Below are 18,388 nucleotides of genomic sequence, written 5' to 3'. Positions count from 1 at the left end.
TTGCTCAATGGGATGTGTGGTATAGAGCCATCATTAATACAGAGCTGTGATAAAAATTTGTTAAAAAACAAACCAAACAAACAATAAAAAATACATTCTTCATGTAATTTTATGTAAAATGTTGTTATATATTGCAATATAGTCATAGATTTTCTGTTAAATCAATTTACAAACTGTTCATAGACAACATATCCAGACTGACTGTTTTGGGTTAATTCAGTCACTTAAATATCTGAAAAATCAAGAGACTTCATCACAAATCACATAAAAATCCAATGTTGCTATTTAGCAGTCCTGTTAAATATGTTACATCTTGCAACTAAAAAAATCCCATAATATGTTTATACACATCAGAACACGCCACCAAATCCCTGTCACAGAGGGAAGTGTCCTGTAGGTCAACACTGTCTTCTCTGAGGTGACTTATACTTTCTAGGACAGTAAAATCCCTGCACATACACCCTTAGTGGTCACCCAGTGGTTGGCACTCTGGCAGTGGTGTTAGCCAAATGTCAAGGACTTTTACACAAGCAAATGTGGACCCAATTAGGCATTTATATGACTCCCTGGTCTGAAACAGCAATTTTCAAAGCCAAAAGATATCAAATCATCACTTAGAATCATTATGATAATATAGAAGAAGTCACCTTGCTCCAAAGACATGAGCAGGGCAAAAAGCATGATAAAGCACCTCCAGCTTTACTGACTCATCATTGTCTAGAATCTATCTCACTATCTACTGATAGTGCTAAAATAATACAACTGTCTTTTTGGAAGTATTTTTGTTTTAGAGGCACTCCACCAATTTTCCACATAATCTATATACCAATACTCTTCCTAGGGGATTACTTCAGCCTATGAAGAGAAGCTATGGCTCTGGAAGAGTTTTGTCAAATCAGCAAGTAGCCTCCATATTGGGCCTGGAGGCTACAAATTTATAACAAAAGGCCCGCATCACAAAGTAGCGGTGAGGAGTTCTAGATTTTCTAGATTTCTAGATTTCTGGAACTTTGACTCATATCTCAGTAAAAAGGTGGGTCTTACGCTGGAAATAAAAAAAAAGATGGTAATAGAAGGGTAAGATCTGACAGTGAGGGTAAACTGCTCCACAGTCTAGGAACAGAAATGGAAAAGTTTTGGACACCTTTGAACTTTGACTGGTAACATGAAATAGTGAGGAGTATCTGATCAGAGGATCTTGGGGACTGAGCGTACAGTAGGGACTGAGGAGTCTTAAAAACAAGTAAAGGAATCTTAAAATCAATTCTGCATTTGACAGGTTAAAGGAGGTTACTGCAACGGGGATTGGTCTTTCTTCTGGGAACCAATGAAGAGTCTCGCTTCAGCATTTTGAAACAGTTGCAGGTGACATAGCAACGTTTCCCACATATAGTAAGTTAATTGTAAGACTTAGTAGTCAACACGTGAAGTAATATAAGCATGTAAGATGGTCCCCGGATCTCCAAAAACTTTTGCGTTTGTCACATTATAAGGCAGAGTCCAAAATGACACCCAGATTTCTCACATATGTGTTTCTCACATATTTGAAGATGGAGCCCAAGGAAAACTGGATTTTTGGGACTAATGAGTAGGACTTCGGTCTTACTCTCATTAAGCTGGAGAAAACTGTTGGCCATCTCGCATTTGACATCCTCAACTCAAAAGAGACTTCATTTGTTATCATGAGTTAAACATGTCACAACCACTGACACTGCACTTAAGATATCTTCCTTGTCAGTGTGGACAGTGCTATCGAAGTAATGTCTGTTCATCTATTTAAGCGTCATATACTGTATACACTCCAATCTGACATTTTTTTTCATTTTTTAATTAAGCAATTAATTTGCTTGGCATGCTCTACCGCTGATAACTCTGTATTTTATGTATACAGATAATTAGTTGCTTATGAATCTGTGTACCTTAGGTGCTCCTTTAGTTTTGTCTGACTCTGAATAAAAATTGGCATTGGCAACATCACAGTTCTGTTTGATTCATCTGTCCAAGAAAATTAATGCTTTTGTTTGATGCGTAGCAGGAGTCCCTTGTTGTAAATGATTTAGAGGCCATTTCGTCTTGGCCTGGTAATGAGCAATCATAAACCCTCATCAGGTGACTATAATAACTTACCCCTGATTGGGCCCCCACTCACTGCGGATGCAGAGGTGCTTGTGGACTGGGTCTTTCATGTAGCCATCTAGGCAAAGGCATTCTCCTGCAAGCAGAAAGGCAATGATTCAATCATGTGTTCATTATAGTCAACCTTTTTTTTCAATTCATTGGAGAATTCCCTTTGCTCCACTCCTTTCATTTTTCTCCATGAGAGCTATCCCAAAGAGGATCCTCTTCAGGCAGATAGAGCAGTCTTAATCATCACTTATTTTTACTTTTTTGGGCCATTCGAGTTTTCCAGCAGGAGCACTTTTAATTGACTCTTGCAATTGACAGCCCTCATGTTACATAATAAGATTTCTTACCCAAAAGAACCATTAGCATGAAAATAACTTGATTGCTTGGGTAGTGTCTTGAATTTCTTATGTGGGAAAAATGCAAACCAAAGAGCTCCTCTAATTAATGCTTATACAGATGTCAACCTAATACAAGTACAATACGTACCAACTTCTTTGAATTACATCAATACAGGCAGCTAACAGTTTAGTTCAATTCACAATACAGGATTCATAAGATTCAATGCAATAACAGTGCTTATATAAAACATATTTTAACAAAAATAAACTAAATAAAATGCTCTTATTTGGTTCCCGTTAGGCGTGCAGCACTATAATTCTACTATAATTCTTAAGTGAGATTTATGCTCCTTCCGAACTGCTTAGATGGTCAGATAGCATCAGAAACCCCCCCCCCCCAGGATACCTTTCCGACAGTGGATAGCAAGGGTCGATGTCCAGTGAGAGCTGTAACTTCCAACATTCCAACATTCACATCCACTTCATGCCGTCACTGGTCAGCTGTGTGGAATTAAGAGAGGAGCCAGACATTGTACTTCTCTCTCTAGCTCTATTTTTTCATTTATTACACAACTATTTGTGGCACTTTTCATGTCACCGACCGATACTGCATCCCCCCTGCTCTCTAACTCAGACGGCTTTTCACTCCGCCTTCCGGTGTGGCCATTCAGAACAACTATAAATACTTCTGATTTCTGATGTGGTCGGACAACACGTCTTAACATCTAGTTCTGAGAAACCATAAACCAGCCCTAAGGGTCCAGTCAAAGCAGCATTCATGACGGTTGGTTAGATCATTTGCTATCAAGTTCGGCAATTGTCAGTTAGCAATTTGGTAGGCTATTTTGGATGACTAGTACTGGTATGTTCAGGGCTAGCTAGCATGATACTGGTAAGCTCAAAAGCTATAGTAGTTGGCCAGCTAAAAGAAAAAGAAAAAAAAAAGAAGAAGAAAAAAAAAAACCTGGATAATAAAAATGCTCTCTTGAAAATACAGAATAAATGTATCAACCTTTTGGACTAACATTCTCACCTTAGTTACCCACAAAGGTATGTTGTAAAAGCAAATGTGGTGAATTCTGTGGTTCTGTTTCATTTTACAATATAAAGCAACATTTAGACATGAATACAAACAAAGTCAAAGGAAAGACATGAAGCGCTGTGAATTTAGAGGAGCGAGAGTTCGCAAAGAATTAGAGAAACTCAATTTTCATTCAGATTTGGAAATCAGTCTGTCTGAGCTGGCACATCGCTTGTTTTTGTATTGCTTGTGGCCAAAACGCATATCCCGAAATACCACTATGGCAAACGTCACTTCAATTTTGTATCCAGAAACAGCCGTCTTCTTAACTCAGAGTGAGAAATAACAGCGATGCTCTGACTTTCATATTTATGTATTGGAGGATGTTTTGTTCCACCAGCAACAGTGAATCACAAAAATCACTATGATTCTGTGCTGTTTGACCATATGCAAAAATTACTTCTCAAATCACATGGTTACTGTTAACATCGTGTCCATCAAATTGCCTAATCTTTACAGTTCCTGAATCAAAGTGGAAACACAAAAAACACTTTGGGTTTCTCTGTAGTTTCTTACTTTTTAGTTCCCGGGGCTTAACTGCACAACATCCTAAATCTGATTGGTTCCAGTCACTGAATAACCCCCTACCAAATGGGAAGTGATTAGATCATTAATTAGTCTATTGAACAGACACTTAGAACTGTTATTACTTACTAAAGCAAAATCTGTCTGTCACTGTGATGTCCCAAAATCCAGTTAGGACTTAGGTCTAAGGCAAAATGTTAGAGCAACTGTTAATAGGATCACATGCAACACTGCTCATCTGCACTACCTTCAGATTGAGGCACTGTGATCATATAAAACTGCTTCTAAACCCTGGGTTCAGAAACCCATGTGTTTAATATAGATACTTGGTCACTGAAGGTTTCTGGGACTTATCTACTGATATCTGTTTGGAAAATAAAAAAAGACAAAAAAAGAAAAGAAAAAAAGGAGAGAAACTCTGATCTAACCAGTGGGACGAGAACAATACATAGGTGGAGGGATTTGGATTTGGCCCACGGTCTACATTGGCATCTTCCTGATAAGTGAAGCCTTTTAGCAAAGAACAGTGAAGCATCAGCTTTGTTCTGCTGTCAGCTCCCAGGATACATGTCAGCCTTGACTTTGCTCAGTATGATTGATAGGGTCTCACCTTTGTTTTAGAGGGTTACCCAGGAGTAACATGTACAACATGTTCTACTCATGCTCAATAGGAGGCAAGTGAAGGGCACATGCTTTTCTTCACCGCTGTTAATGGAAAAGGTCAGTACCTGCCAGGCAAAAGGACATCAAGCACTTTGTGCTTTTGAGTCTGTTTTTATATTTGATAGCATACCTATTTTCAAGAGCATCTTTGTGTGCTTTTGAATTGAGTCCACATCAGTTCTCAGACTAGGTCCAGTTAAAGCTTTGAATGAGAGACCAGGAAAAGACAAAGACAGAAAGCGATGTGAATACTTTGTGCCTTGTTCAATAAATATCCTTCTCCAGCACTGCACATCCGACTGTATGGGTTCTACAAGCATTCAACAGCTATTTACATTTGAGAGCTTCAATTATTTGAATTGCTTAGCCAGAAGTAAGTAAAGGGGAGTGAGTTAGAGAAAAAAAACACAATCTGTGTTTTCAGAAGAGACTAACAATGAGAGATGCTTAAAGAGTAATTATATTCATTTATTTGATTTAGTGTGCACCATAGAAAAGATAAAGAAACATGTGAGGAGTCTTCCTCAAATCCCTTTGTGACGCCCTCATTTTGAGGGGCATGAGCTGCACAAGAAAACTGTGCAGTCTAGACACTGACGTCGGGCTGTGCAAGGGCCCATGGCCGCTGGTTGTGACGAAAACTGGGGTGATGCACTGATATGACAGCTGAAATGAGCAGAGAAAGGAACAGTTTTAAATAGTGCCAGCAACAAGAGGATGGCCGTGGTGAACGCCCTCAGTCAGGTGTTGGAAAGGGAAGAGGGAGAGAGAGAGGGAGGGGGAGTGAGAGATAGAGGGTAAATAGAGTAAGCTTGGAGATAGTCTTTCTGATCAAACTTTTGCTGAGCTTCATTACAGACAAGCCACGGGTTGAGGCTAACTCAAGGTTAACTTAGAAACAATTTAAAAAATGTACCGCTGAGTACATATCTTGAACACAATTCTTAGATAACCAAATGTTTAAGATCTTTATCAAAAATGTTTTGTTGTATTGGAGTTATGTTACTCGTAGTAATAAGGTTGAATTCTCATTATGTCAGACAGCAGCTAAGCTACATCATCCAAAGACATGCCCCGCCATTCCAAACTTGAAATTATTCATGTGATTATTATAATTATTGATGTGCCATAGTAGGAACTAGCGCTGTCAGTTTTTATTTGAAATTCGAACATTCGTTCAAACTTGGGAAAAAATTGAATATTTGAACTGTAATGACCTGTTTGAATTCAAAGTTTACAGTCTATAACGGCATCAGAGCGTTTGAAGTTGCCTTGTGCTCCAGCAGAGGGCGCTCTTATAATTCACTATTAGCTTGACCTATGGATCAGTAAAAGATCAGGAGAAATACAAGTAGTGTGAGGAAGTATTTGGGGTTCTTCACCATGGATGGCAAAATTACCAACAAAGATAAGGCTGTTTGTTGACTTTAAAAAAAAAAAGTTACCTTGCCCTACAACAAAAACAAATCTGAGGACTCACCTGCTAGCTTCCCACCCAAGTGAAGCAGCGGAGGCACCAGAAATCAAAATTGGAGCCACATCAACTTCACAACCTCATCTGACTACATTTTACTATTCACCACAGTTATCCTCAGGACTCTTGCCAGAAGCCTGGTATATGGATTGTGTTCATATTAGTTTAAGCAAATTACATGCAGGTTTGAAATGTTCAGACTTGATTTTTTGAAATAAGTGACAACCCTGGCGGGAGCTCAACACCGCCTCCTCATATAGTCTTTGCTATCACCTGGCTGCTTTTCCGACACTATCCTTGGCGGCACTCCCAACATGCAGATACTGTAGCTCTGAACATAATTGCTATTTTGCTGCTTTGTTAAATGTGCAGTCAAAGAGCTGAAATGTTTGCCACTAAAAAAGCCAATTTTACATGTTGATTGACAGTCTAAATTGTGTCCAGAAAAAAATAAAATAACATGATGTAATGCTGGAGCAGCAATGAGATGCCAGGAGCTGTAGCTTTTCATTTGGATTTGTTACATAGCTTCTGAACAATGCGAAACGCCTCATCTTGCTTTAATTAGAACTCTCAGGTCACGGTAATCAGCTCAAACTTGTTTGACACTTACAAGGTGTTACATTCCCTAATTTCACAAATACAGGCACCAAGCCAGGCTTTAAGTTCCTCACTTTATTTTCATCATATCACACAGCTGCTCTTTGTCACCTTTTCAAACACATAGAACAAATCTGTATTTAGGGCACCCTGGCTGGGCAAAGTATACAGACTGCCCTTCAATAGCTTCTTGATCTGTTGTGTGAGTATCATCGAAAGCAGCACTGGATGAATGTTTTGCTTCATGTTCACCTTTGTATCAGTTCTGCATAAAATTATTCAGCTCATCAAGCTGATACGCACACACTGATGCATTATGCAGTAACATTAATCAAGCCAGCATGTTATGATATGGGAACATGCGTCTCCAGAGGCGTAACATGTTTTCTTTGTGTTTCATAAAACTCCCACACACACACAGAGCAGGGCAGACTAAGAGAAGGAAAGAGGGTGAGGATAATGGCCTACAAATATCAGCACCCTAATCGTCCAAGTTTAGGGCCCTGCAGGAATGGAAGCACCACGCGTTAAAACATCCGCCATCTTTTTTAATGTCTTGCAGGAGTAGCACAGATATTGTCGCAGCCCATCTCAGTTTTCATCAGTATCTCCTCCGGAAAAGAGGATTGGATTTAAGCTATCTATAGCACCTCTGCAATCTCCTTGCAGCCCACACACACTTTCACTCACTCTCATGTGTACACTGTCCCGTTGACAAACACTGACACACACACGCGCGCGCGCACGCACGCACATAAGCACACATATGCACAATGGTTTCATTACGAATGCATCATATGAAAAATACATTACAATTACTGAAGCCTTGCTGCCGGGTGCTGCTGGTACATATATCATTTTAAGGAGAGGGCAGATTATGGGTTTGGGTGTGTGGTTAAGTCTCAAAAATTACTCCAAGAAAGGTAGGCATGAGACACACTGGTCCAGCTTTTTGATTCATTGAAAGGTCTCAGAACTCACTCTGTAATGCTCAGGGGAGAGTTAGGCGGCTGAATAATGGATGCAAAACAAGGGCGACAGTTCCTGGGCTTTTAAGTGTGAGATTTCTTCCTGCACTCATAATTTTAGTGATGGACTCGCAGAGACTTTCCAACCTAGCCAAACCAAGGTAAAACTAAAATGCCTCATTCTGTCCATTTTGTCTAGTCTTCACTGGGGGTGTACCAATACGTTATTCGGATATGAACTGATAATGCACTCTGAACAGATACAAACCGAATTATTGCAGTAATTTTCGCCCCCTGCCCCCACTAACCTGTCACCGATTAAAAAAGTTCTCACGCCACTTTTGTATCATAACTCAAATCAAAATATAGTGACAACATACATACCTTGCTACAATCAGCATAACCCACACTTTATAGCGGTGGCAAGATCTTTTTTGTCCATTCATAATAGACATCAATGAATCTGCTTAGATAACATACAAAAAGACACAATGTATAAATTCAGATCTTAATCATACATATCAGTTGACAGCATTTCTTCAATATCACAGAAACCCAGGTGATTGATGTCTGTATGGTGTGAATATGAAGAAGCAGCATGATCCAGATTTGAAAAAAATGTAAAATAAATTGGCTAAATGCTGAAACAGAGGTGCAGCGAATTTTAAGTTGGATTTTCAGACATTCAGTGAGGTTCATCCTCAATAATTCATCAGTTTTCACTACATTTGTTGGACAGCGCAGAATAAACCTTGAGTGTCGCTCAGGTGTTAATTTTACCGCGGGCTTTGATATTGCTGTGTTGCTTTGCACAACTTGACAGTAGATGAGAACTGACGAGCTGAAGTTAGGGACCGTTTCAAAAGTGCATCGAAAATGGCCAAGAGAGATTTTCAGATTTGGAAATCAACAGTTTATTTATTTATTTATTTTCATAGGCACAACAAACCAGCTTTATTTCCATTTGTTCCTTATTCAAGAAAAAAAACTGCACTATAATACAATGAGTTATTAAAGCCATTTTGTTTGTTTTTTTGGATAACTGCTTTCTCCTGTTTTATTGGTCATTGAGGTTGGAATCCTCCTATTAAATATACAAATTCCAGTTATTTAAGAAAAAACATGCAATATGGCATAAGGCATTTGTATTGCCCCACTGTTACAACATCATATTTCCCCTATTCAGTAATAGTTACAGTTTTTATTTAAATCCAGTTGTGACATTTTTTTTTTTTTTGGATGTGGGGTTCGAATACAAATCAAGCTTTTATTTTTTATTAATATTGGTAAATGGTTAACATATTATGTTAATTTGTATATTAGGTAGGCAGCTAAACTTTTACATATATGCATGAGGAGTTTAAATAGCAGTTGAAAAACAATTTAGCAAACTAATGAGGCAGTCTAGACAATTTTTATCAACTTCTGTTGTAGGGCTACCCACATTCATTATGTGTTTGAATACAGCTATTCTAATGAGATAAACAGACACAGATAGTAGCTTGGCATTACACCTCCTATCTCCATACCACAGTTCCATTGCCAGTTGAGACATTTACATGTATTTACAGTAAGTAAAACTGAGGCTGGTTATTCTTTTGAAGCAAACAACATGATTGCTGACACCCATTTAAGGCTAATCTGATGAGAGGAAATTTAAGGCATGTTTCATAAAAAAAGTCATTTCAGTTTTTGTTGTTTCTTAGCCTTCGTTATGTACTGTACAACTACACTCATTTTCTGAAGGAAATGTGTGAGTGCTGGGAGTTGCTGCTGTCGCTGCTGCGACTGGTGCTTTTATCCGTGCCTCGTGACTGGTAAGGTATTAGCCAAAAAGTCTTTGGGCTAGGGCTGCCATACCCTAACTGGCCACATGGTGGGGCTATTGGTACCATGCTTCAACAGGTTGACCACATGCTCAGGGAGAACCTTTGTACCAAGAATCTCTTGACAGGTCCTCACAGTTCAGAAGTTATTAGCCAAAATGGGTTAGGGTTAGGGCAAGCCCATCAGTTGTACTGACACATGTCAAATATGCATATTTTGCACGTCACATATGCCAAAATATCATCATTAAGTGACAGAAGTACTCTAAAATTCTAAGATGACAGCTGTCACTTTGTGACGGGTTTGGATCGGCAGGGATCTGCTCAGGGGCCCCGCATTCCAGTTTGAGTTGACGAGGAACGTGATGACAGCATCTGTTTTGCATTATGACATTGGGAAACCCCTTATCTCCCATACATCTCATGATTTTGCAAATATCCATTGTTTAACCTTTCAGCTGTGTTGACTTGCGTATAATTGATATAAAGTAGCACGCTCAAAAGCCCAAATGTTACCATAAAAAAGCATTAACAGGCTTTTGTCTAGAAGTGCCAACCGTCAGTTTGCGATACATTTCCCTGGTTCAGTTATGTTACATGTGGAACCTCGACTAATGGTGTCACAACATCAGCCAACTGTTAATGTGACATTTGCCTCATTCTCCTTTTCTCCTGCCATGCACCAACCCTCCTGTCAGCCACTCCCCACCCGCCCCGCAGTGACTCCTATGTTCCTGCAATTCCCCATCACCTGACCTTCCCCGCCAACTCACACACCTAATGCGAATTGCAAATGCTAATCAGCAACACAAATTAGAATACTAATCACCAACACTTAATTGTGCATTACGTGGTATTTGAATCCAGGTCTCCCACATCAAAGTTCACAGCAATCTCCACTACACTAAGGTTTAAGAATGTCGCCAGGGCCACTACAGCACAAACTTATTGAGTTTGCGCTGTCCCCGTACAACTAGCACAAAATGAGTTTTGTTTTGTTTTTGTTTTTCGTTTTTCCTTTCTGGATAAAGTATGTCTAATATGTTAAAACTACAAGATGTATTATACTATTCTGTTTTACAGGCTCACACTTTCTTCATAGTGAATTTGGAGGCAGGGGGGGATAAAAATGTATTCACTGGCAGAGAGAGTGATAAAGAGCTTGTTAAACAACAAAATGTTCTACAATTCTGTTTTATCAGCACACTGTTCTCATCATTTGGAATTTGAATGTGGTCTGTGGCTTGAATAAAACATTATGTACAATAGCTGCACACGGCTCATATTTCAAGTGTTTGGGAGGAGAGGGTAGAGACACACACTGTACAATGATAAGACTTTATATGTGTTGCTAAAAATTGGTGCGCATTCAATGTATTTTCTCCATATTTTGTATGAAATTTACTGTCCTTCTACATATGTTTTATGTTTGTGTTTCATGATTGTTGGTTGTTTGTCCATGTTTCAGAAAATATCTCCAGTGACATCAACAAGGCAAAATTGATTTTCCATGTATTTAAGACCAGATCTGAGCTTTTACCTAGCCTGCATTATGTATCACATCAATCAATCAGCAATTGTGAGTCATGCCATTGCAGCCAGGGCGCTGCTTTTAAAATCCCAGTTGCATTTCACATCAGTGTCATGTTTAAGTATTCGGCTGACAGCCTCTGCAAGCAATTTTATAACAACCACAGAGATATAAACTGTAAGCAGCTGAGAGTTGTGTGATCACAGAGAGCCCGGCCGAGAGATTACATTAAAGAATACAACAAGATTGTGCTAACGCAGCGTTTACTTTTCACTCTGAACTCTTCCATTCTTCAGTCTTTGGGTCACAAAGAAGAATTTATATAGTGTACCATCAATCAGTTATTGGCATGTTGCTTTTCATGAGCATACCGCCAGTTTAATTTATCAGTCATTTCACGCATGCCATCAAGCTTACATTTATCACGTCAAGCCACTATTCATCTATCCCTCTACAGTGTACTGGGGGCAAACATTCGTGCGCTATACAAAACAAACTATACACGGTGCAACAGGGGAGAGGAGAGAAGTAGATTTTTGAAAAGAAGAGAAAATTGCCTTTATTTTTATATGTTGGATTGTCGTATATGGACTCAGATGAGGGTCAATAACATTAAAGGATAGGTTCACAATAATTCAAATCTTTCTTGCCCATGCAAACATTCAGACAGGCTTTTCTCGCTGTAATCGTTCCACCTGTTCATAGTGGCCATTAAAAGATCCTTTTCTCATGCACTTTCAGTGTAATTGATGGGGAACATAATCAACAGTCCTTTTAATGGCCAGTACAAACAGCAGGAAAGATTACAGCAAGCCAAACCCATCTAAATGTTCATATGGGCACCTGACTATTGTTTTAAGAAAGACTAGAAAAACTGTGAACCTATCCTTTAACATCAGTATCAAAAATATCCGCTGTGAGGTTACACATACTTGAACTTCAACAAGATGCGGGAAGAGCAATGGAAATTCATCATAATGCAGTCTGCTAACTGTATGTCAGCCTCACAGTGAAAGAAACATCAGATGTAACTAGCAGAGGTGGCAGCGCCGGACAGGCTCAGTCCGATGACATAACACAATATGTGCTGCTCCACCTAGTTCTCTAGATTCTTTATTTAATTTTTTGCATAAAGCATCGTAGAGTATCTTGAACAGCACTGTATAAATAAATAAGTATGATGTATTCTTATTTGTATAACTGACATATAAGCATTTGTTAATCTACAGAGGATATTTATTGTTTAAGCTGAATGCTGACATATCTCTGAGCTCCTACACAGTGCACTAAGTGAAAATCAAGGTGCATTTTTCTATCAAATCCCAAACAGGGCCCAATCTTTACAAAATCTTAGCCCTAAAATATTTACTGCCTGTAGTAGCTCGAGAACAAAGCATTACAAATACTGCATTTAATTTCCGTTCTGGTTTATCTATATAGTTGTAACATTTCTTTTTTCAAATCTTTTCCCCAAAAACCATCCAATTTAAAATTGGATGTTGTGATATTGATAGTCTCCCTGCTGTTACCCAGAGTACAAATGAAGTTGACAGTGGAGACATGCAAACTAATTGATCAGCTCCACACACAGCCCCCCTGGAGAAAACCAGGTCAAGTGCTGCAGGCAATCAATTTTCCATTTCAGGCCCTGCAGCACGACTGAGCATAGTCATGGTCACACCTGCAAACAATTTAGAAGAGGCTCCTTCCTCCTACAGACTGAGTGACTGCCACTGTGTTTCGGGCACTCAAACAAGAGTCACTGCTGAGTAGCAAACAGTGAGTGATGCACACGGACACTGTGAGATCTGGTGGCACTTTTCAGGACTGGTTGCTGTGCCGTGGCTAATACCTGGAATGTCTGTCTCGTCTGTCTCGTGCAACAGCAGGTTTACAAGCAAGTGGCTCTGAGTGAATGAACAAAACAGTGCTCAATAACGCTACCATCCTGCCAACTTTGCACAGGCAACTGCTTTCTTAAATTGTCCCCTCGGTTTTATATGCATCTTTTCAATTAGAGCAGTCACATCTAAGGAACTGAATGGGTCACAAGGTAGCTGTTAAACTGAAACACTTCCTTTTTGTCTGCAAATTAATTGATTTCATGTCAGTAGTGGCCTCATCAATTTTGAATTTTACACTAAAACCTCTTTTGTTTCTAAAGAAAACATATCCAATATCTATGAAAACAGTATCCATGCATGTCAAGTATTATGGCCGTTACTTTTGACCATGTAGCTGTTAAACGCTGTTAAATGTGACAGGAAGGACATGCCGGCAGACGTGGGGTGTAATTTCTTGATGCCCGATGTTAAATTGCTTGACACAACCAATAACCTTTGGAATAAAATATAGCATATCATTAGTTAAGCATTTTATTAAAAGCACATCGACTATAGAAGCAATACTTATCTACATGACTGCAAATACTATCTTTACTAGGCCACACCAATAAAGTTGCTGAGCAGCCTAATGTTATACCTGACCTAACTGTATCTCTACAGAATGATGATGGAAGCCGAGACCTGGTTTAAATCATCGAATAATTAACAAGGTTTCTATCAACGGTGTGCTGGTGTCTTGGTAGCTGGGTGCACTGTGGCTTCAACCGCACTCCCGTTTCCACATTCATGCATCAGTAATATTAATCCAATCCTATAATATACTGTGTAACGGTATAACACTCACAGGGCCACTCTCCTGAATTAAGACTAGCCTACTTTTACCGTTGGTACTTTAAGTTCATTTTGCTGACATTTTAAATACACAGCTTGTACTTGCCATGGTGTATTTCTATGTTGCAGCATTTCAATACTTACACCACTCGTCAACATGCACTCCCACGGTGCCGCAGCTCACGGTGTAATGTTATTATCTAAAGTTACGTTTCACTCATCTTCCCCCGCCTTTGTCATCTTCATTGTTGTCAACCATTTTTACTTGTGGACAAAGGTTAAAAGTCCCCAGGTCTGTTTCTTTCATATCTGTAGTTGTGTGAACTATGAGGTTATGGAACAACAAGGGGCAGGAGGGGGCTTTTGTTCCCTGAGGTTGTTCTGAAGACAAATGCTTCTAACCAGGTTTGGTGAAGCTTTTCTGTTTGCTAGGGAGAAGTCACTGCCTTAAATTCTTAAGTCAAGGGACAAAAATCTCCACATAGTGAATGCCAAATGCTACAGAAAAAGCCGTAAAATAATTGCCTGCAGCCTTACCCTGCCAGATGTGCACTGATACGTATCTGTAAGTAAACCCCCCCTTGCCAGAGGTGAGTATATGCAGAATACCTGTGTATATGTACCACTACATATCTGGTGTCTTTGGTGACAAATCTCGGTACCGTGCAGAACTGATACTTGTTTATGCCATGCTCTTTGCTTACCTGTCTCCTGGTCACACTGGTGCTCACAGGGGTCCAGGAGGCGTCGCCCGCACAGCTCGCTGACCCAGGGCCCGCTGGCATTCTGCTGGTAGTACAACAAGATCTGGGCAGGGTTCAACCAGTCTGAAGCGTCCAGCTGGCTCCCCTGCAGCAAAATGAACCTTGATCCTGAGGAGGACAGAAGGTGGAGGGATGAAAAGACGGAGTATGAGGGAAGAAGATACAGAGGGAAGAAATGAGGGACAGAGTGTTGAAGAGAAGGAACAATGGATCAGAAGCAAAGGGAAGTGCATGGTGAATAAATAGATGGCAGTTGGAGGGAGGGTGGAAAAGCAAGAAAGAATGAACAGGAATGAAAAAATAGGATACTATGTAAAAAAAAGCATGTATTAAAAATGTGAAACCAAATAACTGCAAGATACATAATTGGACCGAAGGTTTTGCCATTTCAAAATGTTCCTTGATATTCTTTAAAGAAAAACACGGACAATGACACAGAATATTTTAAATCTTCCAACTGAAATAAATCAATAAAAAAGTTAATAAGTAAAGTGGACAATGAGGTAGGTGAGAAAAACTCAACCCTAAGTGTTAGAAAACCTTCAAAATAAAATAGTTTTAAAAAGTAGATAATAAATATTTGATAAAAGAAAAAAAAATCAAGCTGAGGAGTTATTTGGCTTCAATGAATTAAAGCCTAGGGCTGTCATCTTACCAACTAATGTTATATTTGAAAATGAATTATTATTATTAATAGTTAGCATCATTAAAATCAGAGCTGACATCCAACCAACACACCAAACCTTGACAGCTGAAAAACTAAAATTTAAAAATATGCAAACCGTGAGAAACATTTTAATGAAGCAGTGCCTATGATAACAAGGCTAAGATGTTTGTTATTGTTATCAGTAGACAGAAGCAGCCAGACACATGCACCAGAAGGGGGAGGGCAACAGTTAAAAAAAAATAGAGATTTGAATTTTGTGTACACATAAAGTAATTCTTGGCGTTTGAACAGATATCTGCTGGGATTCAAGTGTTGAAGATTAAGACTATCTGATAAATAAACTACAAATGTCAGTGTAGTTTGGAGTGTTTCATGTATGCATTGAATGATCTGGTTGTGTCTTTGTTTGACAACAGTTTTATTGAAAAACCTGATCCTTGTCATGCCCACTGGTGTAGTGGGAAATTGTGTTATGGACTCTCCTTTTCAAGTGTTTCTTGCTAAGTCAATGATTTTACATACAGAGTTCATTCAATTCAGTTACGTTTAGGATGAAATTAGGATCAAATTCATACTTGTATTATACTTTGTATCTGTACACAGACGCTCAAAAAAGCACTTATTTTTTCACAGTGTCTTTGTGTAACCTCACCACTGATATCATTTGTTCACATATTTTATTCAAACAGTCTATTATTTTTTTATAAATACAAATCTTTTCTACATATGTACAAACTTGAGGGGCTGGAGCCAACCAGCTGACAGTAGGCAAGAGGCGGGGTACACCCCTGACAGGTCACCAGTCTATCACAAGACCTACATGTAGAGACAAACAACCACTGATGCTCTCATTCACACCTACGAGCAATTTAGAGCAATTAACCTGCACGTCTTTGAGTGGGAGGACTCTGGAGTACCCAGAAGAAACCCATGAAGGAGAAAATGGGGAGAACATGCAAACTCCACACAGAAAGGCCCCTGCCAAACCTGGGGTTGAACCCCGAACCTGCTGTGAGGCTGACCACCGCACCACCCTGCCGCCCTCATACAAATGATTTTTTTTTTATTTTTTAGTTTCAGAAAAAGGCTAACTTTAAATGAGTTGGGATCTTGACAGTTGACACATGCCATTGTGATGCTGTAATGGAGGATAGTGAGGCACAGAACCACTAGAGCATCTTAATGGTTTTGTACTACCGATCCTAACTTGCCTTGTTGTTGAAAGGTGCAAAATAAAAAATTCCTTTCCTTTAAAAGGTGTAATCAATCAGTTACATTGAATACACTTAAGGACTGAGTTGTCACAGGGTTTGCAGCTCAGATGCTGTTGTCTGAGTGGAAGGACATCAGTAATTCTTTACTGATGGAAGCCAGTCAAAACCAGGTTGATTTGTGAAACGTTTCCTTGTCAATTTGCAACTGCCTGGAAAAGGATACCCAGTTATCTGCTGTGTGATCTCTGTAAATTAGCAGCAAGACTCATTGACCAAAGTCCTGTCCATTTGCAAACATGGGATGCACTGGGCATTTGCTAACCCAGGCATATTTAATGACTTCTTGGCAGGCTCTGTGTGCCCTAGTTAGGGCCATCTCCTTTGATGATCCCTTTAAAACTAGAGCACATTCTCCAAATGGCTGGACGTATCGTGTTTGCTTAATTGTGGACATAAAAATTGCTTAGAAAAACTTCCAAACTTCCAAAAGTAATCAGCCATGTTTCTGTTTTTATGACACATTTTATGCCCTGTTTGATGTCTTTGGGAATCATGGGTTTGCAATATTTTTGTTTCTGCATCGTGAAGCGGATTCTGATATTAAAAATAAATTCGTTATGGATGTACACAAAAATGAATTCACTAACTGACTTCTGACAAAAAAAAAAATATTTATCCAAATATGAAACCGAAACTAACTCGATACAGATATTCATCATCACTTTAAGTGTGAATCTCACAAGAGGCCATGCATGCCTGAGAGGACCCCAAATCCGTGGTGTGGCCACCAAGCTTAATAGCTGATTTAAGCACCACTGTGCGGTCATGGTCTAAATGGGGCTGTTAGGCAGAAATTTGGCAATACCACACTGAATATTGATAAATCGAAATTTTTTCCTAACTGAAACACTAAAACAATGGAAAAATCATAAACCATAAAAAAAAAGACAAAAAAACAAACATTTAAGACAACTTTAAAGCAATAAGTCTTCTACTAAAACCTTAAAAAAAATGTTTTGGGCTTTTATACTTTATTTATGTACTTTATTTCTTATTCAATATCTGACAGCAGATACAAGCAGGAAGCATAAGGAGGGATTTCATGGTAATACTCCGTATCATGGTCCTAGGTAGCCATCTCCCAGCAACTGGACATTTTAATGTAAGAAACCTTTCTTGGTCATTGTAACTTATGCTTTTTTCAGCCAGGCTAGTGATGTGGCTCTAAGGATGGTCAGTCAGTTGGTCGGTTGCTACTTTGGTCCAGACTGAAATATCCCCACAACCGTTGGATAGATTGACTTTTGTACAGACATTCATGGTCCCCAGAGGATGAATCCCAATGACTATGGTGATCCCCTGACTTTTCCTCTAATGCCACCATGAAGTTGACATTTGTGGATTTAAAAGAATGTCTCTATAGTTGGTTGCAAAGGAGTTGCCTACCATCCGGTGATTTTGTATTTTCAACATTCGCCAAATTTTATATGCCACTGAATGACCCAAATGTCCAGTTTCCAGCAGACGGCCATCCAGGATGATATTATGACAGTCCTAGACCAGGAGTAGGGATGACATGTAACGAAGGTTCCCAGCTGCTATTGGTACAAGCACGTTATGCTCCGTATACCACTAGGCCAAAGGGACACCCCCAAAGATATATATTTTTTTAATTTGGATACGTCTCATGCAAGACACAGATGGTAGTAGAAAACCTATTCCTACAGAATACGATCAGAGATAATAACCCTCAGGCACATTTCTATTTTAGACTATCTCCAAGTTAGTCATACAGAAAAGTTTGTCCTGTCCTTTGTTATGTATCTTTAATAGCACCAGATATTGTTATCCTGTGTAAGCACGCAAACAAGACCAGATGATTACTTTCCCTGATGTGAAAGGCAAGGAGAAAGGTGTGACTCTACATTTCTGCGC

At 39.2% G+C, this 18,388-nt stretch overlaps 1 protein-coding gene across 1 annotated transcript in view; it reads right to left on the bottom strand.

Moving 5' to 3' along the window:
* astn1 (astrotactin 1) overlaps nucleotides 1–18,388 on the bottom strand; it is a 409,363-nt gene that overhangs the window by 269,153 nt on the left and 121,822 nt on the right. Inside the window, exons 8-9 of the mRNA XM_040142993.1 lie at nucleotides 14,513–14,680; nucleotides 2,128–2,212 (exon numbers count right to left, since the gene is read on the bottom strand). Coding sequence (XP_039998927.1) covers nucleotides 2,128–2,212; nucleotides 14,513–14,680 — 253 coding nt within the window. The remainder of the gene's footprint in view (nucleotides 1–2,127; nucleotides 2,213–14,512; nucleotides 14,681–18,388) is intronic.

This window comes from Xiphias gladius, chromosome 14 (genome assembly GCF_016859285.1).
Source record: "Xiphias gladius isolate SHS-SW01 ecotype Sanya breed wild chromosome 14, ASM1685928v1, whole genome shotgun sequence".
In the NCBI taxonomy this organism is placed as follows: domain Eukaryota; kingdom Metazoa; phylum Chordata; class Actinopteri; order Istiophoriformes; family Xiphiidae; genus Xiphias; species Xiphias gladius.
Note: the sequence above shows the minus strand (reverse complement) of the source record. Positions and strands in the feature narration are given on the sequence as shown.